Consider the following 26902-nt stretch of genomic DNA (forward strand, 5'->3'; position numbering starts at 1 on the left):
CTTCCCGGAGTGAAATTGATAGTTAATGATCTGTTAGTCTATGCATGTGGACGTTCAATGGAAGAACCCATTGCTGATGACGATCAGAATCTAGTGTGACTGTTAGAGAGAACTCGCCAGATGAACCTGAAGCTGAACAAGAAAAAATTACAATTGAAGATGCCTGAAGTCAAGTACATAGGCCATGTGCTGATAGCAAAAGGTCTTTGTCCGGGTCCTGAAAAGATGAGACCAACAGATGTGAAAACAGTGCAATGATTTGTTGGATTTGTGAACTATTTGGTGAAATTTTTGCTTAACTTGTTGTCGGAGTGCAAACCATTACGCCATCTCACTGCCAAGGATGTGCAGTAGTATTGGGGCACAGAACAAGAAGCAGTGTTCACTAAAATCAAACAGCTAGTGACAACAATGCCAGTGCTGAAGTACTATGACATCAATGATGTTGTCACTTTGTAGTGTGACACCAGTGAAACGGGTCTTGGAGGAACCGTAATGGGGCAAGGACAACCAGTTGCATTTGCATCCAGAGTGTTAATGCAAACTGAATGATGCTACATTTAGATCAAGAAAGAGTGCCTAGCTATTGTCTTTGTTTGTGAGCATTTTCACCAATATCTGCTTGGGAGAGACAAAGTGACAGTGGAGTCTGACTACCACTTCAAAGCATTTTCCTCAAACCACTACTATCTGCTCCAAAGCGTCTACAAAGAATGTTACTTCACTTACAGAGATATCATCTGGATGTGACACAGGGGAAACAGATGTATATCACTGACATGCTGTCAAGAGCAGCACTCCCAATGAAGAAAGTTGGGGATGCTGAAACAGAGTGTGAAATCTTCCAGATTCAATGTGAGGCATCAGCTTGACAAATCATTAGTCCTGTAGAGACATTGAATCTGACAGACAAGTGCCTTGTTCAAATCAAGCAACTACCCAACAAGATGCAACTCTCCAAGTGCTGCAAGAAGTAATGATGAAAGGATGGCCTGAAAGCATCAAGGGCACACTTGTGGTCACAAGAGCACATTGGGCATACAGAGATGAATTGACAGCCCAAGATGGCATATTGTACAAAGGAAATAGAGTCATTATCCCTAAGGAGATGAGAGGAGAGATGCTGAAGTGCATCCATGTAAGCTATCTAGGAATTGAGTCAAGTCTGAGGGAGGCAAGAGAAGTGCTCTGCTGGCCAAACATGAGCAATGAAATTAAGGACTACATCAGCCAGTGTGGTTCTTGTAACGAGTACCAAGCTCAGCAAACTAGAGAGCTGCTGATGACACATGACATCCCAAACAGACCATTGGTGAAGCTGGGAGTAGACCTCTTCACTCTAACAGGAACTGATTATCTTATCACCGTAGGCTACTATTCTGACTACTGGGAGTTAGACCAGCTGACTTCAATGACTACTGGTGAGATTGTAGAATGTCTGAAAGCACACTTCAGTTTTTATGGTATTCCAGATATTGTGATGAGCAACAATGGCCCTCAGTTCATAAGTTAAGAATTCAGCTGCTTCACAAAGGATTGGGAAATTCAACACTATACATCATTTCCACACTATGACCAGTCGAATGGAAAGGCTGAGGAGGCAGTGAAAATTGTCAAAGGAACCATCAAGAAATTGAACAAATCTAGCACAGATGTATACAAGACAATCCTCCAGTGGAGAAACACACTGACTGAAAGCATGGAAAGAGTCCAGTCCAAAGACTAATGTCACACTACACCCAAACTACTCTTCCAATAGCAAAAAAGCTAGTGAAGCCAGAAGTAGTAACAGGTGTGAGTGAAAAAATCAAAGTGAAATGGCAGAAAACCAAACTTCATTTTGACAAAACTGCTAAACCATTGCCAGAGTTGAGCATTGGAGAGCCAATCAGGGTACAACTTTCAATGCTCAAAACAGGAATCAGCCCATGTGGAAACTTGGGACATGCGTAGAGCAGTTGTCACTTGATTTTGCGTGGTGGACGTGAACGACCAAATATGCCAGCACAGCCGCAGGTATTTACAAACAACTAGAGAAGCTGTTCCTTCACTGCTGGTAGTTGATCACGAAGATGGAATCTCACCAGCTGCACAGAGCACAGAATGACCATCACTCCCAGAGGCCCACCAGTCACCAACAACGAAAATGGAACAACAAACAGTTACCAAGGCAACAACAAATGCCACGGGCGTGACACTCCCCGGGGAGGGAACATTAGCAGACGAACAGCCAATGGCAACATGCACGCATACCATTAAGTGACCTGATTTAAAGACTATGTATGCAATGCATGTGCAGCTCTAAATGGTGTACAGTGGGTAACTTGGGTAACTCACATGATTGTGAATACACATTTGTCTTTTGTTCATTATGAAAAGGGGGATGTTTGGGATTGAAATGCAATCATGTACTAAAGGTCCTACCTGGCTTGCCATAGTCATGTGACCTCTGCCATGAGGCATGGGTTGGGGGCAACCATGTTACATTGAGTTCTAATAAAGATGTTGTACTAGAAGCACTGTACTCTTTGAGCTCGTAACAGGTTAGATTAGCTAAAAGAACATAACATTATAAACAAATAAAAATAAAACAGAAAATGGTAAAGATGTGGGAAAAGTGGGAAACATAGGAATCTCAGAGTGAGCACAATTAGTATCCTCCTGGTATAAAAACAGTAAAATACTGGAATTACTCAGCAGGTCCATTCAGGCTTGTGACCATCTAGATGAAAGGCCACAGAGCTGAAACATTATATCTGTTTCTCTCTCCACAGATAGTGCCAGACCTGCTGAGTATTTCCAGTATTTTCTTTTTATTTACTTCCAATATCTGCAGTATTTTGTTTTTGTATTAGTATATCGGTGTTTGTTTTAGTTGTTTTTTCTTATTATTATTCATTCTCCGGATGTGGAGGTTGCCTGCAAGGCTGACAATTATTGCCCATGTCTAGCTGCCCTGAAAAGGTAATAATACAACTATACAGGTGTAAGACTGGAACCACTTTTGGTGAGACAGGGTAAGGAAGGCAGGTTTCCTTCCCTAAAAGACATTAGTCAGCCAATTGGATTTTCATGACAATCCAACAGCTTCGTTGTCACTTTTTGCTGGTACAATTTTTAATATTTCCTGATGTTTTTTACACTGAATTTGAATGCTCAAACTGCTATGATGGGATAGATTGTAACTCATGTTTTTTTTGGATATTTGATCCATGCCTTTGAATTTCTTAAGCCAGTAACATAACCACCGATACATAGCCCATACCCTATATTACAGTAAATAAAGCTGCACCTGATATTATCATAACAATGGTATTAATTTCAGCGTGACAATCCAGGAATAGAGAAATTGATCCAGGAATACGGGAACTTTCTTTGATCTTACAGGAGTCTAAGTGTTAACATCCTGAAGAGGAAGCTGAAAGGCCTTGAAACCGCTCTGCTGCTGAGAGTGTAGTAAGGAGGTCACCAGTGACCTTTCAACCTGAATTTCAACAGTGAATTTAGGTCATTTCATACAGAAGCCAGTAGGAGCCGCCTGTGCCCCTACTAGCATCATCTTGGATCTCCACCAGTGGAGGGAGGGGGGAAGGGAAGCCAATGCCACTTACGAGCTGTGGGCAGTTTAAAAACAGGTGATCCTTGAAAGGGCCTCTGGGAGTGTCACCTAAAAAAGAATAAATGAAAGCTTTTTTTTTCCGCCTGATCATGGAGCCAGAGTGAGCACTCCTCCTTAATCCATATTGAAACTGCACGCTACCAAACATAACAGTTCCTGATCTCCTACTACCCTGACCACCCACCACTCCACCTCAGCCTGGTGCTGGTGTCCCCACTGCAGTTTCTTCCCAACTGGCGTGCTGTCCCCTGGGCCTCTTGTGCAGCAGTCAATCTCGCCAATTTCTAGACCCACACTTGTAAATCTAAAAGTAAAGCAAAATCTTCACATGGTGCATTAAAATTGCATATATTCACTTACTGGAAGTTGATGCCCTTAGTAGCTTTTGCTGGGAAAAAGTGAGTGCTTGATAATATGAATAAATCAATCATATATTCATACAACTCCTGTTTTTAGGTATGAGAAATGTATATTTGGATGATCTGAAACATGAGCTGCTTCTTTTGTTTTAATGATGCATTTCTTTTTGTTCTTTTTTTCCCCTTTGTAGTCTAGAACATTCCTCTCACGATACTACAAGGACCACAATGTTGAACTGTCCAAGCTGTTCTACAGACTGGGTCTGCCATTGCCATCTTGGCTGAGGGAAGAACTACAAAAAGTGATGAGATAGTTGTTGTTGGAAAACTGGAAGCAAATAGCAATTGCCCTATTATCAGTCCCAACACACAGCACCCCCACCAACTCCCTCTCCTAAGCTAGGAGTGACTGCCAAAAAAAAACATCTTTCTACTATACCTCTACAAACAGAAAGTATTCTTTAATCTTTCCATATGCTGGCATGTGGTATTGTGAAGCTGACAGCAGTGGAGGAAATGTGGGTCAACAGCCTATGGCTGAGTTACACGTTTAACTGGTGACATTAAGTCAGGGTTCAGTCTGCACACACCCACCCCCCCCCCACCCATCCCCACCCCACTAACTCTCCCTTTCTGAGGATTGAATGACTTATTGTAAAGACAGAAAAATGTGACTTTTTTTGTAAATGAAACCAGTGCAGTGCTGGTTAACTGTCTGGTATCTGCAGTGAAAAGAAAATTGCACTATGTTACTTTTACTGCCATGCATTTAAATTAATCCAAAATCCTAATCCCGCCATTACAAATTTATGTTCAAAATCACTGGAGTTTCCAATCATTTTGGTTTGGTTATTAAGTAATGACAATTTAAACCGATTACCAACTACCCTCTACATAATTTGCCTGTGAAATAAGTATCCTTTCCCTAGGTTTACTGTTGATGCAACAGACTCCTTAGAAGCTAACCTGCTAACTCACATGTAAACACGTCTGAGAGAGAAGTGTGGTTGAACTGACCATCATTAAAGATTCTTTATGTCTCATTTGGGAATAGTATTTGGCGATACAGTCATCGATAAAAATTGCTCCATCCAAAATAAAATCCCAACAAAAAAATACAAATGGCACAAAATAAGAACAAGCTTAAAAAACCATTTCCCTCTCTGTCAGGACAGAAATGTCAGTAAACACACGAAGTACGCTGAATTTACAGTACAGCATTTACACAATTGTACTTTCTCTGAACTATATGTGATTGTGTTGAATGACCAGTGTGTCCCTCTCTCCCTTTCTCTCTCAGACATACACATAACTGAATTATACAAGTAGCAAGTTGTCCATTCATTTGACTCAATGATGTCTCTTTCCAGAAGGACAGGACTTGAGTGTGAATATTGCAGCAAAGAGAAAGATTTGTGCACACTACACTACAACATGTAGATCTGGACTGTGGGAACTTATGATTCATTCAGACACTGAAAAAATGAACAGACATATCTCTTTAGCCTCTCTAGACTCTTGTGTGGTGAGCTTGGTAGCTTCGATGAGGAGTTATTTAACTAAGAGCTGATATTGTGCATTGAATGCTATTGGGGGTTGCTTTTTGTCTGCATGTGATAAATGGGCAGAAGGTGTGCACTTCAGCTGTCCTGAGGAGCCAGCACAGAGTTGCCTCTTGTTATCATGTAGCCCCCAAGCTGGTAGAGCAAAACATGCTTACAATAGGCAACTTGCTGACCTAGAGGTAAGATACTGGATAGTACAGCCGCTTGCCAAGGGACCGCAACAGCAGATTAAATAGAAAGTATATTTTTCATTGGGAGCAGAAAGACGGTGGAGCAACATGAACTTGAGTGCTGAACCTACAGTGAGTACATGAACTTTAAAACCCGTTAAGGTCAAAAGCCCGCAAGGGACTGCCAGGTAAATTATTCTAAAGCTCAACCCAGCTGTACCTGACAGCAGCTAAGGATTACTTTCAGGATTGCTGGAAATGGACACCTTTCAACTTGTACCATCCATGGTTGGCAGACTAGAGCAATAATTAGGGGTACACAGGCGGGCAGAGACAAAAGTGGACTTGGAGTCTAAATGGCACTGCTTGCCCTTATTTATATGTAGACATGAAGCTCCTACCTGTTTCTGATGGGAGCTCTGGCCATTGGAATTCAAGTCCATCTGAAAATTGAAACATTATAACAGTGGTAAGTTGAGGTGGATTAGCAGCTACTGCCTTTTGGTCCTGCTGTAGCCTGGTTCTTAAGCACAAATGGGACAGGAGCAAGATGAAAAACACCCCCATTATTTCTTAAATGCCCTTCAAAGCATCTGTGTTCAAAGGAGGTTCCAAAACTTTCATCTGTGATTGCAGATAAAGGCTGTGATGTTGTCTTTCACTTTTCCTCCCCAACCTTTCCTCATTTAGCCTAACAACACTTGCAAGCAAAAGCATAGAGCCTTGCATTGATCTGTGATCAGTCTTTCAAAGTGCATATCCCTTAACTGACGTGAACATCTCCAGATTCCTATTGTATTCCAGGACATCACTGCAGGAGTTCCTGAAGGTAGTCCTAGGCCCAACCATCTTCAGCTGCTTCATTAAAGACCTTCCTTCCATTATAAGGGCAGAATTAGGGATGTTCGCTGATGATTTCACGATGTTTAGCACCATTCGCAACTATCTGAGCAGTCCATGTCCAAATGCAGCAAGACCTGGACAGTATCCAGGCTTAGGGAGACAAGTGGCAAGTAACATCCATGCCACAACAGTGCCAGGTAATGACCATCTCCAACAGAAGAGAATCTAACCATCATCTCTTGACATTCAGTGGCATTACCATCACTGAATCCCCCACAATCAACATCCTGGGGGTTACCATTGGCCAGAAACTGAACTGGACTAGCCATATAATCATCTACAAGATGCACTGCAAAACTTCACCAAGGCTCCTTAGGCAGCACCTTCCAAAATCATGACCTCTACCTTCTAGAAGGACAAGGGCAGTAGACACTTGGGAAAACCAGCAGCTGGAAGTTCCCTTCAAAGCCACTCACCATCCTGACTTGGAAATATATTGTCGTTCCTTCACTGTCGCTGGGTTAAAATCCTGGAACAGCCTTTCTAACAGCACTGTGGGTGAACTCACACCACAGGGACTGCAGCGGTTCAAGAAGGCAGCTCACCTCCACCTTCTCATGGGCAATTGGGGATGGGTAATAAACGCAGGCCTAGCCAACGAAGTTCACATCCCAAAAATGAATTTTTTAAATAAATAAATAATCCATGTACCTGTATGAGTTTCTTGTTGCAAGCAGCAAGTAATCCAACAGCAGTCACGCAACAATGTTTCTCCCACAAATGCCCATGTATGTGAACCCAGCAGCGGAAACTCATCCAAAAGTTATTTGAACTTCAATCCTCAAAGATGAAATGGCCTCTTATTATCTGCCACAAAATCTGTAGTCCTAGAGTAACAAATTCTCAGATAAGCAACTGCAAAACAAAACCTAAGCAGTTGCATTACCTTTGCTTAGTTACTTTGTTCCTGGTCATAGAGTGTTAGAGGTCTACAGCACAGATAAATGCCCTTCAGCCCATCGAGGCTGCACTGGTCAAACAAGTACCTAACTATTCTAATCCCATTTTCCAGCACTAGGCCTGTAGCCTTGTATGCCATGGCATCGCTCTGTCATAAACATCAATATAACAACCAATAGTCCTAGGCACAGGAATAATCTTCAGCAATCACAATAGCTCTATATTGTGAACTATAGGCACTGGTTGTCATTGTTATAATGTGTGGGGTTATTTTGCTTCAGGTATGTACATAATTGATGAATAAGAGATGTCAAGTCTTGAATATTGATACAGTTTGTTGCCCTCAGGAAGATAGCTGCTAAATTAATCTGGTTCAGTCTCTTAAATTCTCTTATAAAATGCAATATTGAATAGCACAGGAAGCAAATAAAATTATATCCTTTTCAATTCACACAAATATGTTTGGACAGTAACAAAGTTAGAGCTACAAACTATGTTTAAACATGGATGAGTCAAAAATGGTTTGACCAATAATATTTATCTCATTGAAATTAGCGATCATATTATATATATTTTTACACCATCCCAACACGTTCTACATCAGTTACTGGTACAAATGTAATTTTGCTGACCCACAATTTTGTTCTGTTGCTATTTAAGGTAGTTTTGTGTCACTGGGGCAGAGTTTTACGATGATACACTTTTGGTTGTCAAAGGAAGGTGTACTGAAATTACCAGAAGTGATATTTTACACAGGTAAGATGGGTGCAAGATTCCCTAAAGAAGATTTAAAAGGCAGTCATGGAGCCAGCACTGCAAACATTCTAGATTTGTTTTATTACTCTTCCCAATATCTCCTGTACCAAAAGGAAAAAGTGACTGTTTCCCAATATAAACAAATAGATTTTACATTGAAAACAATTTTAAAAAGCAGGCTTTGGGGACAGTACCATAGTGGTAATGTTACTTGGGTAGTAATCCAGAGGCCTGCACCAATGCTCTGGAGTTATGAGTTCAAATCTTGCCACCATGGCAGCTAATTAAATTTAAATTCAATTAATAAATCTGGGAAAAAATACTAGTCTCATTAATAATGATGATGAAACTACATAATTGTTGTAAAAACTCGCCTTGTTCGCTTATGTCCTTCAGGAAAGGAAATCTGCCATCCTTACCTGGTCTGGCCTACATGTGACTCCAGATCCATGATGCAACTGAATTTTAACTGCCCTCTAAAACGGTTTAGCAAACCACTCAGTTGTATCAAACACTTATGGAAAAAATCGCCATGGGGTGACCACATGGAGTGCAGCAGTTCAAGCAGGCGGCCCATCACCACCCCCTCAAGGGCATTTGGGGATTGTCCATAAATGCTGGCCTTGCTAGCGATGCTCACATCCCAAGAATGAAAAAAAGTGGCATCTTTGACCAGTCCTCTATTCCTCCAACAGTGCACCAATCAAAGGATAGTGTTGGCCACTTGTTAGTGGAAAAGTTACATTATCATATGTTGGGTTATTTTTCAAATATGCATTGGCAGTGGGGAGTTTCACCTGTCAAAATACATATCAGAATAGCACAGGCGCGCTGCATGCAATTTTCCAATGTTCAGTGCCAGTGGCTGATTCCCCCAAACACCAGAACAGAGCCAGAATCTTGTGCTCTCACTGGTGGCGAGTTCGGAGGCGGGACAGACATTCACTTAGGCAGGATGGTGGCATATCAGATCCCGCTGCCTTCTCGTCTCTGCCAGAATTAATTTTTGGGTGGGGAGGTCCACAGTCAACCTTCCTGCCCCATGGCCAATTGAGGCCCCTTAAGTGGCCAATTAGTGAGCACTCAAGGGCCTCATCCCACCATCACTGGTATTAACCCAGCTGCAGGCATGCCTGCCACTATGCGGCATGCATGACAGGAAAATTGTGCAGCCAGCTTGTCACCTCCGGGGGGGTGGTTGGGGGAGGGGGGATTCCCTCGATCGAAGGCACTCAGTGTCGCTGAGAGCCACCCCCCTGCCCTTGCTGTCAACCCTCCTGCACCTCCTCTTCCCATGACCAACCCAGTGAAAGGGCCCCCGACCCCCACACCCCGCATTACTTACCCGTGGCCTGGGTCGCTCTGTGATCCTGGGCCTCCAGTTGCTGTCCTTCCGGAAGCATTTACGGTCTCCCCGGTGACGCTGCTGAGCACAAGAGCTGCTGGCCTCTGACTGGCCGGCAGCTCTTGGTAGGTGGGATTTCTGCCCCTGGGGTCTTGATTCCAGGGGAAGGCCCACCGCTGGCCTCACCACTACATGGCTGGCGTATGGTTTGGCATTTGGTTCAGCTCTCCATCTGACAGGCGAGACCCCTAACGCCTCAACAAGATCCCCTCAAATAGAAACAACTCCTATGAAATCAAGCCCAAACAAGCCCATCACACAGTGGGATGCTTACAGACTGACATTACTGTCTTAGGAGTAGTTTTATTTTGCTGCCTGTAAACTGAGCCTTCCAACATTCATTCAGTCATTATTTTTTACAGCATTAACCTTAATTGTTTGATATTAATTTATTGTCTCATTCACATTGAATGAAATAAAAGCTGGAAAATTTTTCTCAAAATTTGAAAAATGGCAGTTGATAGTTTTGCTGACTCAAAGTCGGATGCATCAGCCAGATTGAGACTGCCGATTCGTAGAAAGCACTTTTTAAAAATATGATTTCACCAAGCAGTGAAAATTTAGCAATGATATAGTCGATCAAAATATACAAAGCCTTTGTGAATGGTAACTGAGTGAAGGTTGTACAGATTTAATGCCAGCAACAACAGCTTGCATTTTTATAGAATCTTTGATGTAAAATAAATCTACATCTTTCTTACCTGACGCACATTCGGGTAATTTTAATATTCTGCATTCCTGGTGAGGGCCCATGCTCATAGACAGTGCAGATTATAGAATTGGTGCACCCTGTCACTGACCCATACTCCTTGGGGGTCCAGCTCCCTACATGGGGTGCTGTGTCACAGAAAGAGTCATATTGTCCCTACTCATGGGGTTATCAATCAAAAAAAAATAGCAATTTTAGAAGTGGATACAATGCACATCATGCACAATTATATTGGTGAATTATCAAAATTATTAAAATAATATACTTGATTTTTGACTCTTATTTCAAGGTCCTTCTTGCTATAGCACTTTCTTCAGCTGAGAAAGTAATGTTATATTAGCAAATGAAAGAAATTCCTTTATCTGCAGTTTTGGCTTAAGTATTCATCCATTTATTTTAAACCAGTTTGCATGTGTATTAATGTCATGTACACATGGCATACAAATGTGCTAAATATTTGTCTGCTAACAGAAACAACAGTATTTTGTAGGTTTTGTCCTCAAAATAAATTACTTATAATGTTGTTGTATAAAAATAACTCTTTATTGCAGTAACTATCTTCCTACAATCTCCTCCAGAAGATGGCTGCCCACCCCACCACAACCCTGTGTCATCTGTTGTATTGTGTTTTTAGCGAGGATCTGAGCAGCTTCTTTAGACTCCTTAAGGGAAGATGTGCCCCATTCAGGTTCAGAACATGCCGTGCTTGAGATTATAAAGTTCATGTTATCATGTTATCATTTCTCTTAATACATTCATCATATCACAATTATTCCACGCCAGTTTTAACATGTAAGTACCTCTTGGAATTTGTGTTCAACCAAAATGAAACATATTCAATCATCTCATTGAATGTTGTTTGGAAGAAAACCTTAAATCGGAGTCTCACCTGCCAACCAAAAATTATACAACCAAAGGTGAGATGGCAGATTTCAGCATTACATGGGAATAAATTAATTTATGTGCGTGGAACATATATTGGTGAGGACCAAGCATACGATTCTATATTTAAATATAATTTGCACCTTTCCCTGCAGAACAAAAAGTTGGTATGAGCCAGAATACCTAGAAACAGGAGTAAGCCATTTGGCACTTTGAGCCTGTTCCACCATTCAGTGAGATCAGGGCTAATCTGTACCTCAGCGCCATTTACCCACCCTTGCTCCATATCCCTTGATATCTACATCTAACAAAAACCTATCAATCTTACTCCTAAAAAAACTCAGTCGACCTAGTGCCCAAAGCCTTTTGTGGAAAAGAATCCAGATTTCCACTGCCCTTTGCATGGAAATATGCTTCCTGCTTTCACTCCTAAATAGCCTGCCTCTAATTATTAAATTATGCCCTCTTGTTCTGGATTTCCCTACCAACAGAAATACTTTATCTACCTTTCAAATCCGTTTATCAATTCAAGCACCTTGATGAGATCAACCCTCAATCTTAAAGGAATACAAACTAGATCAATGCATAGGTAACATATAAAATACTGGAAATACTTAGCAGGTCATGCAGAAGAAGCCTGACACGTTGAGAATTTCCAGCCTTTTCTACTTAAATAACCTTCCTGAGGTTCAGTACCCCAAAATGAAAGCAGTACGCCATGTGGGGTCTGAACCATGCTCTGTACAACTGAGACATCACTTCCATATTTCTGAATAGCCTTCACAACCTCAGAGGTAATCCTGTAAACTTGGATAAATGGTTCAGGGGAAATAAAACATTATCACTCTTTTCATAGACAAATGTTGGTGCAGAGTCCAGGTCCCTGTGCTGGACTTTATTCTTGAAAAGGGTGGGTTTGGGAATATGAGGTAAATCAGGGAGTTTCAAGTCAATAACCCCAAATTGTATTTCAAGCCTGAAGGTTGTGGGAGGCGAGAGAGGGACAGAGCATGAGAGATACAAATCTCCAAGGTCTTGAGACTCCAAGGAAGAATGGTTTACGGCAGAAAGACTGATCAATGTTTCTTGAGGAGCGATTCCCCAACTTGCCACTCCCTGTAGGGAACAGCAATTGTGGGGATTTCCCAAGAGCAATTCTTGCATTAGAATCCTATAATATGTATGTTAACGCTGCACAAGATATGAATATTGATATTGCTAAGAATTCACTGCTAAGTATTATCCTAATGTCCAATATTTTGTTAATGTTTTGCAAAACATTGATACTTTTTCTATTATTGATTTTTGTCAGGGGCTGACATTTTTTAAATGTAGCAAATCTGGCTCCTGTGATAGGTTGCAGTTTTAAAATTGCTGTAGGAATGAAAAAGTGTGGGATGACTTTTTGGGTGTCTTTCTGCTCGTAACAGATCAGAGCCACACTGCGCTGATTCAGTTTGTTCTATTATTGCCAATAGTTGAGCAGCAATGTTATTGGCACCAACATGGCACATTGGTGGAACTATGAAGTCGTTTGCAAGCAACAAACAACAGAATCAAACATAAAAGTGGCTATGATATGAATAAAAGGGGAAGTAGCACTCTTTGATGAGAAAGTGGATCTCCACTACAATTCATTCTAACTCTGACATCAGTGCATAAATGTTGAGTAAAAATCCATGTATTGGAGCTGTCAATCACTTTGTACATTCCATTGTATTGCATATATGACTTGCTGCAGGATATCTAAGTGGAAGTTGTTTTCAATTGATCTTGAAAGCAGGTAGAGGTGTTGTGATAATTTATTTTTTGTAATGGTTGTGCATTTTTTAATATTTAGTTTAATCTTTATCTCTATCCCTTTTCAATCCAGCGTTATTTTAATCTGAAGTAAATACAAATAAAGTTCCAAATGATTTTGCTTTATAAACAGTTTTTTACAGTTCCTTATGTCTTATTCTGTTGCTGTTATTTACTAAAATTAAAACCATATGAGCATAATTGTTGAATTTTAAATCAAGGAAGTTAATTAATTACATTAGCTTTATTCCCTTAAACCTAAAGAATCCTAAATTCTACACTTTGCCATGACTCCTTTTTGGTTGAAACTTCTAGTTTTGAGCTTCAATGCCCTTTCAAGGCAGTTAGATATTCTGGCATAAGGTCTGATGTACACAAATGTGCTATATATAAAAATGTATATTTGCAGTCATGTCTGTGTGCTGGAGGAGTTGGGATCAAATCAACATGTACTATTGAGACCATCAGTGTAGCGCAAATAGGTGTGTATGTACATTAGACTATCTGGAAGTCAATTCTGGTAATCTATTGGTTTGTGTACGACAGTTTAATAACCTGTATCTAGTTTGATGATAAAAAGCCTGTGTAAAATAAATAAATCAACTGTTTCATTTGATTCATTGCCTCTCATTTTTTTCTTTAACTCTTAAAATATTGCATTGAATGCTGTTTAAATTACAGTAACCTTTCACATTGTTATATTTGTTTGGCTGATTTGTTCAGTCTACAAAAGATCTACAAAGTACATCTCTCCTTTAGTGGGTTAATTCTCTAAGTAGCTGAACCATGCAGAGCAGGAAGGTTCAATCACCAATCTCAGCAACCCTTGGATCAGGAGACAAATATCAGTCGAGTTCCCCAAGGGTGCTTCCTCCATGTTTGCAGTCAATTTGGTGAGACTAACATTAGGCTCACATGTGAGGCCCTATGTAGTCAACAAAACAGGAAAGGAGAGCATAGGACAGATTAAACTAAGAGAGGACATAAATGGCCAAATAGATCAAGTTATAGAACAGGAGTGTAAAAAGATGGTACAAATAAACTGAGAGGGGCTGCTATTAGAAATGAGTTAAACAGTCTGTACAGCAATAAAACAGGGGAGGTGGAAGCAATGATATGCTGTAAGGAAGCAGATAGAGCCGGGTTACTGAGACATGGCAACTGAAAAATCAATGGTTAAGATATTTAACGGATTTTAAAAAGATAGAGAGGGAATTAAGAGGAGGTGGAGTAACTACTTATTAGAGATGACATAATGGCAGTAGAAAACAGAAGTTACAATCCTACTATAAGTAAGACACAAATAGAATCCAGGTAGATAGTGGTAAAGGATCAATCACACTAAAGGGGGTCGTTTATAGAGTGCCTAATAGTGGAAGGGAAATGAAGGAAAAGTATGAAAACAAATTGGAGAAATGAGTAAAAGACATAGAATAATAATCATGGGGGATTTCAACTACCCTGAAATTAATTGACCAGAAGGGGTAGATAAAGGGGATAAAGGAATGGAAATCTCCTTTCTAATCCAGTATGTAATGAAGTCCAACAAGGGAGGATTTACGCCAGAATCCAGCAATCAGGAATGGACCAAAGCAAATCAGAGAAACAAAACTAGGGAAACATTGAGACAATAATGATCATAATATGGCATAAAATAATTCAAAGGACATAACATAACAAAGATCAGGGTAACAGATTGGAGAAAATTTGATTTTGAGGACCTGAAAGTATAACTGGAGAAAATAAAATGGACAACAATATTGGGAAACAAGGATGTAAAACAGCAATGGGAAAACATTTAAAACAGTGTTCAACAGCTTCCAGGAAAATATATATTCTGCTAAAAAATAGGACATGTTAAACACTAATGACTATGGATAAATAAGAAAAAAATGAGGGTAAGGCAAGAGGGGGACATTAAGTACATGGAGAGCAGGGAAGATCATGACAAGGAAGAATGCTAAGAGAGAAGGAGGGGAGTCAAAAAACATTTAGGAAGGCAAAGAGGAACTACAAAATTAAAGGGCAGAATATTGCCATCGGCAAGCAGGGGCAGACCCAACACGCCGACGCGTAAAATGACGCAAGATGATGTTGGGCGTGCGTCCCAACGTCATAGTGCGTCATTTTGATATTTCATTTGGCGGGCGTGCACTGGAGGCTGCAGGCCCGCGGAACTGTCAACAGCCTATTAAGGCCATTAAAAAAGTAATCTACCTTATTAACAACGCTGCCCATCCAACCTTAAGGTTGGCGGGCAGACGAAGAGCCCAAGCGGCCTTTGCATTTTTCAGAAAACCTCATCCACGGGCGGGATGAAGTTTCCTGAAGGTTTTATAAAATAATTAAATAAATTTTGCTAAAATCACAAACATGTCCCAGCTCGTGTGACACGGTCACATGAGGGGACATGCTTAAATAATTTTTTACTTTATTTTAAAAAAAAGTTTTATTATCAACTTAATCTCCCTGAGGCAGCTTCGTGCCTCAGGGAGATTGCTGCGCTCTTTCACGCGCATGCACGAAAAAGTGTAGGCCCCAACTCTCCCTCCTCCCCCCGCCCGCACAGTTAGCGCTGAGCACTACTGGCCGTATGTTATTGCTGGGTGGGCCTTAATTGGTCCGCCTGTATAAAATGGCGGCGCACAGCTGATCGCAGGCGGCGACCGGCTTCATGCCCACCCGTGCCCGCTCCCGAACAGCCTGCCCACCACAGGAAAGATTCTACCCAAAGTATCAAGGAACATAAAACAAAAAAAGAGTAAAATATTTTACTGGCACAGAAATAACAGTCAGAATGGAAATAAAGGTGATTAAAGTCAGAAGCAGCAATAGTGAAAAAGCTGAAACATTAAATAATTATTTTGCTTCAGAATTTACCAGGGAGACAGATCAAGTGGGCATGGTATCGGAAAATGAACCATATTTAAAATAAAAAGAGGAGAAATATTTTAAATAAGTTAATCAAACTCAAGAGAGATAAAATGCCTGATCTGGACAGAGTGCATCCACACATTTTGAATAAATCTAGGGATGAGATAGCAGAGGCACTATTACACATACTTAATAATTTGGTAGAATAAAAGAAGAATAGTGCCAGGTGACTGCCACATAGCTAACATAGTTTTTGTATTTAAGAGAGTCCAATTGTCGTGGCCACATAGGAACCAACAACATAGGTAGAATTAGGAATGATGCTCTGCTGAGAGAGTTTGAGGAGGTAGAGTACAAATTAAAATGCAGAACCTCAAATATAATAATCTCTGGATTGTTACTTGCACCAATTTGGCATATGGTCAAGCAGATTAGAGAACTAAATGGGTGGCTCAGAGACTGGTGTGGGAAGAGGGGCTTTGATTCATGGGTCAGTGGTACCAGTAATGGGGAAAGAGGGAGCTGCTCCAATGGGCTTAAACTGGGCTAGGATCCTTATCTTGACAAATCAAACAATTCGGGCAATGGATAGGGCTTTAAACTAAAAGGAAGGGAAAGGGTTAAGGTGAAGGGAAATTTGGAAATCTACAGAGAAAAGTACAGACAATAGAATGATGTAAGGACTTGGGTAAAGAAAAACAGAGTGGGACAGGTGGGACAAAGAGTTTAACAGTAATAGCACATCAATGAATAAGGCCTATGCAAATAATAGTAGTAAAAATTAAAAATAAAGGTTCTTTATCTGAATGCACAAAGTATTCGCAATAAGATAGATGAACTGGGGTGGAGTTTTGCGGCACTTTCTGGCCCAGTCCCAGCCACGTTGGGGCTGTAAAATTCCACCCCTAGTGGCAGAAATTGGGCTGGATTTTTACCTCATTGGGCGAGTGTGGTGGGCGGGCCTGGGAGCGATCGCAAAACCAACTGCTGCCCGCAATCGGGCCCTAACATTGATTTCGTGCTGGCTGACAGTTAATGGCCAGCCAGCGTGAAAGGCTCACTGCAACCTGAGCACTGCCAGGGTGGGAGGGAGGAGGGGGGCGAGCACGGAAGTTTGCGCATGTGTGCACTGAAAGCTCCCTGAGGTGCAGAGCTGCCTCAAGGAGTTGAAGATTTTTAAAATCAAAAATAACAAACTTACAAATGTTAAAAACATGTCCCCTCATATGACTCTGTCACATGAGCAGGGACATGTTATAAATGACATCTCAACATTGTTTTTTTATTTTTAATTCCTGTTGGAAACCTCATCCTGCCCGTGGATGAGGTTTCATAAAAATCCAAAGGCCGCCTGACCAATTTGCCCGCCCGCCAACCATATGCTTGTACCTGCTCTGAGTAGGAAGAGAGGGGCAAATGAGAGAGGAGGCCAGCTGTCCCTGTGCAGCTTCCAGGGTAGGGATCTGTGGGAGGAGAGGTGCAGGCACAAAGGACGGAGGGTCACCAGGCCATCCAAGCAGAAGGGGCCACAGAAGATACCACTATCCTGCTGCCAGGGTTTACAGGCGGTGATGCAGCCACCTCAACATGTCCGAAGTGCAGTGCCGAAGGAGGCGCCGCCTCTCCAGGGAGAGCATGACCTCCATTTGCCAGGTGATTGGGCCTGAGATCAGCTCAGACTGTGTGAGTGGACATCCGATGCCAATGTTTCTGAAGGTCACAGTGGCCCTCAACATCTATGTCTCCAGCTCTTTCCAGGGGTCAGTGGGGGATCTGTGTGGAGTCTCCCAATCAGCTGTCCACAGTTGCATCAAGCTGGTGTCAGAAGCTCTGTTCAGGCAGGTCAGGTACTGACCTTTATTCTTTACCTTAAGGGTGAGGCCAGCCAGGCTGAGTGAGCCAGAGATTTTGCAGTGATTGCTGGGATCCCCCCCATCCAGGGTGCTATCGACTGCACACATGTGGCCATCAAGGCACCAGCGGGTCAGCCCGGTGCCTTCGTCAACAGGAAGGGCTTCCACTCCATAAACATGAAGATAGTGTGTGACCATAGGATGCAGATTCTGCAAATCTGTGCGTGGTACCCTGGTAGCTCCCATGATGCTTACATCCTGAGACACTTCCAGATGCCGGGGCTTTTCAGTGCTCCAGCCCAATTGGATGGGTGGCTGATATGACACAGCACTTGATAAAGGCTGAGTTATTTAAAATCCTGGAGGGAAATTTTAAACTACTGTCATAACCTATATTTTCAATTGGTATGTTTTGAGTTGCAGCTCTAAATTCAGGAGTAAGACCACCAGTTCTAGCGAGGTTTTTATATCAAACTAAATGAAACATTTATTATAGAATTATAGAGTTCTACAGCACAGAAAAAAGCTCTTCGGCCCATCGAACTTGCGCCAGTCAAACAAGTGCCTAACTATTCTAATCCCATTTTCCAGCACTAGGCCCACAGTCTTGTATGCCATGGCATCGCAAGTGCACATCCAAATACTTATTAGATGTTATGAGGGTTTCTGCCTCTACCACCCTTTCAGGCCGTGAGTTCCAGATTCCCAACACCCTGTGGGTGAAAAAATTCTTCCTCACATCCCCTCTAAACCTTCTGCCCCTTACCTTAAATCTATTCCCCCTGGTTATTGATCCCTTCACCAAGGGAAAAAGTTCCTTCCTGTCTACCCTATTTATGCCCCTCATAATTTTATATACCTCAATCATGACACCCCCTCAATCCCCTCTGCTCCAAGGAAAATAACCGCAGCCTATCCAATCTCTCCTCATAACTAAAACTCTCCATATGCTTTCTTAATCACCTTATCTGCCTGTCCCGCTATCTTAAGGGACCGGTGGACATACACACCAAGGATCCTACCATTCATCGTGTATTCCATGCCTTGTTTGTCCTGCCCAAGTGCATCACCTCACACTCATCCAGATTAAATTCTCTTTGCCACTGATCAGCCCATCTGACCAGCCCGTCGATATTCTCCTGTAATCTAAGGCTATCCTCATCACTATTTACCATCCCACCAATTTTCATGTCATCCGCCATCTTACTGATCAACCCTCCTACATTCAAGTCTAAATCGCTTATATATACCACAAACAGCAAGGGAGCCAACTCTGATCCCTGTGGCACCCCACTGAACACAGGCATCCAATCACAAAAACACCCCTCGGCCATCACCCTCTGCTCCCTGCCACTCAGCCAATCCTGGATCCAATTTGCCAAATTGCCTTGGATCCCATGGGCTCTTACCTTCGTTATCAGTCTCCCATTCGGGATCTTATCAAAAGTCTTGCTGAAGTCCAAGTACACTTCGTCAAATGCATTGCCCTCATCTACACACCTGGTCACCTCTTCGAAAAATTCAATCAAATTGGTCAGACATGACCTCCCCTTAACAAAACCATGCTGACTGTCCTTGATTAATCCCTGCCTCTCCAAGTGTAGATTAATTCTGTCCCTCAGAATTCCTTCCAATAGTTTCCCCACCACTGAGGTTAGACTGACTGGCCTGTTGTTCCCTAATTTATCCCTTCCTCCCTTCTTGAATAATGGTACCACATTGGTTATCCCCCAGTCCTCTGGCACCTCTCCTGTGGCCAGAGAGGTATTGAAAATTATTGCCAGCCCCCCTGCTATCCCCTCCCTTGCCTCACTTAACAGCCTGGGATACATTTCATCCAGGCCTGGAGATTTATCTATTTTTAAGCCTGCAAGACCACTTAGAACTTCCTCCCTTTCTATGCTAATCTCTTTAATTATATCACAGTCCTTCTGCCTGATTTCCATATCCACATTGTCCCTCTCACTTGTGAACACCGACACAAAGTATTCATTTAGAACCCTACCTACGTCTTCCGGCTCCACACACAAATTACCACTATGGTCCTTAATGAGCCCTATTCTTTCCCTAACTATCCTCTTAGTCTTAATATACTTGTAAAATAACTTTGGATTTTCCTTTATTTTACCTGCCAATATTTTTTCATGCCCCTTTTTTGCTCTCCTAATTTCCTTTTTAAGTTCTCCCTACACATTCTATACTCCTCTAGGGCTTCCACTGTTTTGAGCCCTTGGTATCTGCCATAAGCCTCCCATTTTCTCTGTATCCAATCCTGTATATCCCTCGACATCCAGCATTCCCTGGATTTGTTGGTCCTGCCCTTTGTCTTTACTGGAATATGTTGGCCCTGTACTCTCGCTATTTCCTTCTTGAATGAGTCCCACTGCTCTGATACAGATTTACCTAAAAATAGCTGCTCCCAGTCCACTCTGGCCAAATCATATCTGATCTTATTAAAATCAGCCTTCCCACAATTTAGATTTCTGATTTCTGGCCCATGCTTGTCCTTTTCCATAACAACCTTGAATCTGACCGTGTTATCACAGAATCACAGAATCACACAGTGCAGAAGAGGCCCTTCAGCCCATCGAGTCTGCACCAACACGTAAGAAACACCTGACCTACCTAATCCCATTTACCAGCACTTGGTCCATAGCCTTGAATGTTATGATGTGCCAAATGCTCATCCAGGTACCGCCTCCACTACCTTCCCAGGCAGCGCATTCCAGACTGTCACCACCCTCTAGGTAAAAAAGCTTTTCCTCACATCCGCCCTAAACTTCCTGCCCCTTACGTTGAACTTATGTCCCCTCGTGACTGGCCCTTCAACTAAGGGGAACAGCTGCCCTCTATCCACCCTGTCTATGCCCCTCATAATCTTGTACACCTCGATCACGTTGCCCCTCAATCTTCTCTGCTCCAACGAAAACAACCCAAGTCTATCCACCCTCTCTTCATAACTTAAATGTTTCATCCCAGGCAACATCCTGGTGAATCTCCTCTGCACCCCCTCCAGTGCAATCACATCCTTCCTATAATGTAGCGACCAAAACTTCACACAGTGCTCCAGCTGTGGCCTCACCAAGGTTCTATACAACTCCACCATGATCTCCCTACTTTTGTAATCTATGCCTCGATTGATAAAGGCAAGTGTCCCATGTACCTTTTTCATCATCCCACTAACATGCCCCTCCGCCTTCAGAGATCTATGGACACACACGCCAAGGTCACTTTGTTCCTCAGGACTTCCTAGTGTCATGCCATTCATTGAATACTTGCTTGTCAAATTACTCCTTCCAAAGTGTATCACCTCACACTTTTCAGGGTTAAATTCCATCTGCCACTTATCTGCCCATTTGACCATCCCGTCTATATCTTCCTGTAGCCCAAGACACTCAACATCCAGTGTTAACCACTCGGCCAATCTTTGTATCATCTGCAAACTTACTAATCTTACCCCCCATATAGTCATCTATGTCATTTATATAAATGACAAATTATAGGGGACCCAGCACAGATCCCTGTGGTACGCCACTGGACACTGGCTTCCAGTCACTAAAGCATCCTTCTGTCATCACACTCTGTCTCCTACAACTAAGCCAATTTTGAATCCACCTTATCAAATTACCCTGTATCCCATGTGCATTTGCCTTCTTTATAAGTCTCCCATGTGGGACCTTGTCAAAGGCTTTGCTGAGATCCATATAAACTACATCAACTGCACTACCCTTACCCGCACATTTGGTCACTTCCTCAAAAAATTCAATCAAATTTGTTAGGCATGACCTCCCTCTGACAAAGCCATGCTGACTATCCCTGGTCAAACCTTGCCTCTCCAAGTGGAGATAGATTCTCTCCTTTGAATTTTCTCCAATAGTTTCCCTACCACTGACGTAAGATTCACTGACTTATCTCTACAAACCATCTTAAATAGCGGAACCACATTAGCTGGTCTCCAGTCCTATGGCATCTCCCCTGTGGCCAGAGAGGAATTAAAAATTTGGGTCAGAGCCCATTCAATCTCCTCCCTTGCCTCCCTCAGCAGTCTGGGACACAAATCGTCCGGACCTGGAGATTTGTCCACTTTTAAGCCTGCCAACACCTCCAATACCTTGCCGTTCCCTATATCATAGTTATGATCACTATTTGCGAAATGTTCTCCCACTGATACCTCTACCACTTGCCTGGCTTCATTCCCTAAAATTAAGTCCAGGACCACCCCCTCTCTGGTAGGACCTTCTACATACTGGCTTAAAAAGCTCTCCTGGCTGCATTTTAAGAATTCCGCTCCCTCTACACCTATCACACTATGACTAACCCAGTTAATGTTGGGGAAGTTGAAATCCCCCACTATTACTACACTATTATTTTTATACTTCTCCATATCTGCTCTTCAATTTCTGATTGTTCGGGGGCCTATAGTACACTCCCAGCAATGTGATTGCTCCTTTTTGTTTTTAAATTCTATCCATGTGGCTTAATTTGAGGAGCCTTCTAAGGTGTCATCCCTCCTTACTGCTATAATTGATTCCTTGATCAATATTGCGAAACACCCTCCTCTTTTACCTCCTTCCCTGTCTCGCCTGAAGACCCTATACCCTGTAATATGGAGCTGCCAATCCTGCCCCTCTCTTAACAACAAATTAAACACATACACATGGATACAAATTACTACTATCATAACTTTTTAACCCCACTAAGGCAACAGTAACCAATAGACTTAGACACCAGGCAAAGCATTTTCACCTTACAAATTCAAAATGAGATTCCTTTCAAGTTGTTCCTTCGCAGACACAGTGGTAGGCTTATAGGCTTACATCTTACATGCCTCTAACCTGCACACAGAAACTCATCTCTGTTATGCCCAGCCTTTCTCTTTGGATGTAAATTCTCATTGTATCACCAAGCCCCTTGAACCCCTTTCATAGTGACAATTTAATTAGTAATATAAACATTGCTTGGTATCTCCTAGCTAGGTGCAAGATTTCACTCCCACTCAACAAAATGCAAATAGACTCTTTACTTTACTGTTTACATCTCAAAACTACTATACATCAAAGCACACAGACCAGCTGGCTTTAATCCAATTAACACACACAAAGGCTACACTTCTATTTAAAAAAAAATAATTTCCAATAACATTATATACATTAATATCTCTTCATGACATGGCTGCTGGGTGACAAGGGCTGTATGTTGAAGAGGTAGCTCATGACGCCTCTCTGTCATCCAAGAACAGAGGCAGAGAAGCATTACAATATGAGCCATGCCTCCACAAGGGGGTGGTGGTAGAGAGGACCATAGGTCTTCTCAAGATGTACACCTGGTGCATGGACCTTTCAGGGGGAGCACTACAATACCCCCAAGGGGGGTGTCACTGATAGTGGTTGCATGCTGCGCTCTCCACAATCTGGCACTGGCAAGGGGGTACCTACTGGAGGAAGAGGATCTTGACAAAGCTGCACAGGCCACAGATGATGAGTCCAGGAGTGAGTCAGAAGACGAGCACTGTGAGGAGAGTGCTGAGGGCATGGAGGCAGACCTCGGTAACCTGAAGGGAGGCAAGGACACAGGGACACCTTGATCCAATGCTCCTTCAGCTAGGCCACCAAATGTCAGCTTCAACTGCATGTCAAGGCTGCCGCCTCCATCCTGGATGTCTGAAAGGGCCCTTTCATTTAAACCCAAAGAACACCCACTGCCTGTTCAATAAAATTCAGAGCCACCTTCATCCAGCACTACATACTGGTGTTCCCCGCACCAATGAAATAAAAAGGTGAAGCATAGTCAGGTAATGACGACAAAAACATAATTTATGTCATTCTGACAGTTCAGTAACCTTAACCAAAATATTTCTGATATTCAACATCGGTCCAGTGTACATAAAGTTAACAAAAATGAACATGAAATCACTCATGACCTGTCCCCTTTGTGCTCAAGGTGCCTTTAGCTTATGTTTCCGAGTGCTATGTCTAGGTGCTCCCCCATCGCTGGCACCAACATTGGAGGCAGCCTGCTGACTCTACTGTTTTGTTGGCCTTGATGACCTTGGCAGTCATCCTCTGGCCAGTGGAGCCTATGCTGGCCCTGCCTAGGAGGGAGTGGCCAGTGCCACGGCTGGCATCTCCCCCATCGCCACAGCCTCATCAGAAGCCACAGTCAATGGCGGAGGGGCAGAGGAGCTGCTGCCATCATCCAGAGTGGCCTGAGGGGAGCCTGAAATATGACAGGCAGCTCGTGTGCCAACGTGAATTCGCTCTGGACCTCCCTGCACACCATTGATGGACAGGCACCTGGTTGGGATACTGGGTACCTCATCCATCTCCCATGCTGACACTGACCACCTGAAGTTATTGCCTGTGTTAGGGCTTGCAGGTCCGAGCGAAACCCTAGGAACCCCTCATTCTGTCCCTGGAGGAGGCAGTGTGCTCGGCCATGATGGTCAACACAGTGCTCAAACTCCGCATGGACTCCTCCATAACAGACACCATGGCACGCACACCGTCATGGATCTCCGCCAGATCTTCCCGCACATCTCACTGTGCATCCAGCGTCTGCTGCCTAATGGACGACTCCAGAGGCTCATCATCAGCCTTTGACAGAGCACCTTCCTGGTCCCCAGCAGTCCTCCAACTGCTGGCACCCTGGACACTCTCTGCCTCCACCTGCACCTCAAGCGAGTGTGAAGTGCCCTCATCCATGTGCACCGAGATACTAGCCACTGCTCTAATGCCCACCAAGGTGCTGGTATCAGCGCTGGTGGCTGCTTCAGAGAGTGAGTGTGACGCAGGTGCAAATGACGCCTGGTGGTCGTCTGGCGTCAGGGTGGCCCTTCGGGGTCCGGAGAGCGAACGCCTGCTGGCGAACCTAAAAGGGAGAAGAAGGACATGTCATTAGTTAAAGTCATCACACTGCCACTGTGCGTGCCAGGCACCCTGGTGAGACAATGGAGATCTGCATCATGTTGCCCTTATCTTCCAATGATCAATGGGGATTCCAAGTTCGAGGCTCACACCAATGACGAGACTACACTAGAATGGTTGCACAAGCCAAAATTCTCACCTCTATGCACTGCACTCTTACCTTCATCTGGGACCCTAGCCTCTCCATGCCCGGTTGCACATGAGGTGTGCCAGCTCCAGAGCTCTGGGGAATTTTGCTCATTCCTTGAGAGGATTAGGAGGTTTGGGGGATTCGCCTGTCCACGACCTCTCAACACTGTTATGGGTCGTCTTCTTCTGAAACATCAGAGGATCATTGATTAGTCCACTCTGTACATGCAGTGCCATTGCAACCTGGCCAATTCCAGTCAAGGAGCACCTGGCAGGGCGCATCCAAATCTCGAGCTGCAAAGCAATCAGCCCAAGCAGCCAGGGCTCTCCCCCTTGGCCAGCTCCAGCATGATCGACAGTTGGCACTCAGACTCTAGCATCCCTGATGTCCGTGGGGGGCATGGCCAGACCTTAACACATCTGCACACTGACCCATACCACACTGATTCATACTTGCGCTTCCTGAGTGCAGCAGGTCATTGAAGCGCTTCCAGCACTGCACCCTGGAGCGTCGCACCACGTCATGGCTGCTGACCAGCTGTGCTATCTCCTCCCATGCCCTCTTAGTGAGGTGCAGTGGCCTCCTCCTCCCATCTCTGGGGACAAGGATGTCCCTCCTGGCAGCCACCTCCTCCAGGAGGACAGCGAGGCACTCATCAGAGAAGCAGGGGGACCAAGTGCCCACACGACTTGCCCTCCCGCCTGTCGTGTCCAACTGCACTCGGGTCCATAGTGCTGGCTCAGGGAACATCCTCCATCGCAGCCTCCAAAGGGCTGCCTGGGCCGCTTTTAAAATAGCCGCTGGGTCGCCATTGGACACAGCGGCCGACAGGCCCCCACCCCCATTTGGCCCTTCACGGCCAGTACGGAGCCGCGTGTCACCCTGGGTGGGCCTTAATTGGCCCCCCCAAGCATAAAATCACAGTCGGGGCCTGATCACGGGCAGAGGCCCATTTCGCAGCTGCTTCCAGGCCCACCCACCCAACAAAGGGAAAATCCTGCCCATGGGCCAGAATTTTTTGCGGAGATGGTGGTCTCACCTACCGGCTTAAAAGTTGCATTAGTCCACCTCCATTGGCCACGGTTGTATTTTGCAGTGATCAGGCAGTTAGCTGCCTGAGGTCATGGCTTCTGTGGAATGGAAAAGGAGGAGTAGCCCTGATGCTAAAGGATGACACAAGGGCAGTAGTGAGAAAGGATTGTAACTCAGAAGTTAGGAAGTAGAATTAGTACTTGTGGAGGTTATGAATAACAGCGGTCAGAAAATGCTGGTGGGAGGAGTTTACAGACCCCCTAATAATAGTTATACCGTTGGACAGAGCATTAAGTAAGAAACAGTTGTAGCTTGTAACAAAAGCAATGCAATAACTGTGGGGGACATTAACCTTCATGTAATTGGACGAATCAAATTGGCAAAGGTGGCCTGGATGATGAATTTGTAGAATGCTTTTGTGACAGTTTCCTGGAACAATACATTGTGGAACAAATAATAGATAAAGCAATTTTCGATCTAGAATTACGTAATGAGGTGATCATAATACAATTGAATTCCATATTAAGTTTGACATTATTCCGTCCCAAACAAGAGTCTTAAATTTAAACAAACCCGATTACATAGGTACAAATGAAACCTGGGTGGCTCAGGATGAATGGGTAAATAGACTGAAAGGTATTGTGGTAAACAAACAGTGGGAAATATTTTAAGAGACAATTCAAAAATGTTCAACAAAAATATAATCCATTAGCAAACAAAAACTGAGCAAGGATGATCCATCGTTCACTCACTAAGGATCTTAAGGGTAGTACTAGATTAAAAGAAGAGGCTAAAAACATTGTAAAGAGTATTAGTAAGCCTGAGGATTGGGAGCATTTTAGAAATAGTAAAAGGCCACCAAAAAGGTTGATAAAAGGAGAAAAAATAAAATGCGAGCGATCAAGCCAGGAATATAAAAACAGATTGGAAGGGTTTTTGGAAGTATATAAAAAGGCGAATATCTAAGGTAGAGGCAGAAACAGGAGAAATTGTCATGGAAAATGAGAAAACGGCAAAGACAT

General features: G+C 43.3%; 1 protein-coding gene across 4 annotated transcripts in view; it reads left to right on the forward strand.

Moving 5' to 3' along the window:
• Positions 1 to 4567, forward strand: part of ndst3 (N-deacetylase/N-sulfotransferase (heparan glucosaminyl) 3) — a 1004816-nt gene extending 1000249 nt beyond the window's left edge. For all 4 annotated transcript variants that reach the window (XM_078543131.1, XM_078543140.1, XM_078543148.1 and 1 more), the window contains one exon: positions 4170 to 4567. In XM_078543131.1, the coding sequence (XP_078399257.1) occupies positions 4170 to 4292 (123 nt within the window). In that variant the 3' untranslated portion in view covers positions 4293 to 4567. The remainder of the gene's footprint in view (positions 1 to 4169) is intronic.
• Positions 4568 to 26902: the final 22335 nt, after the last annotated feature.

This window comes from Cetorhinus maximus, chromosome 1 (genome assembly GCF_964194155.1).
Source record: "Cetorhinus maximus chromosome 1, sCetMax3.hap1.1, whole genome shotgun sequence".
Lineage (NCBI taxonomy): Eukaryota > Metazoa > Chordata > Chondrichthyes > Lamniformes > Cetorhinidae > Cetorhinus > Cetorhinus maximus.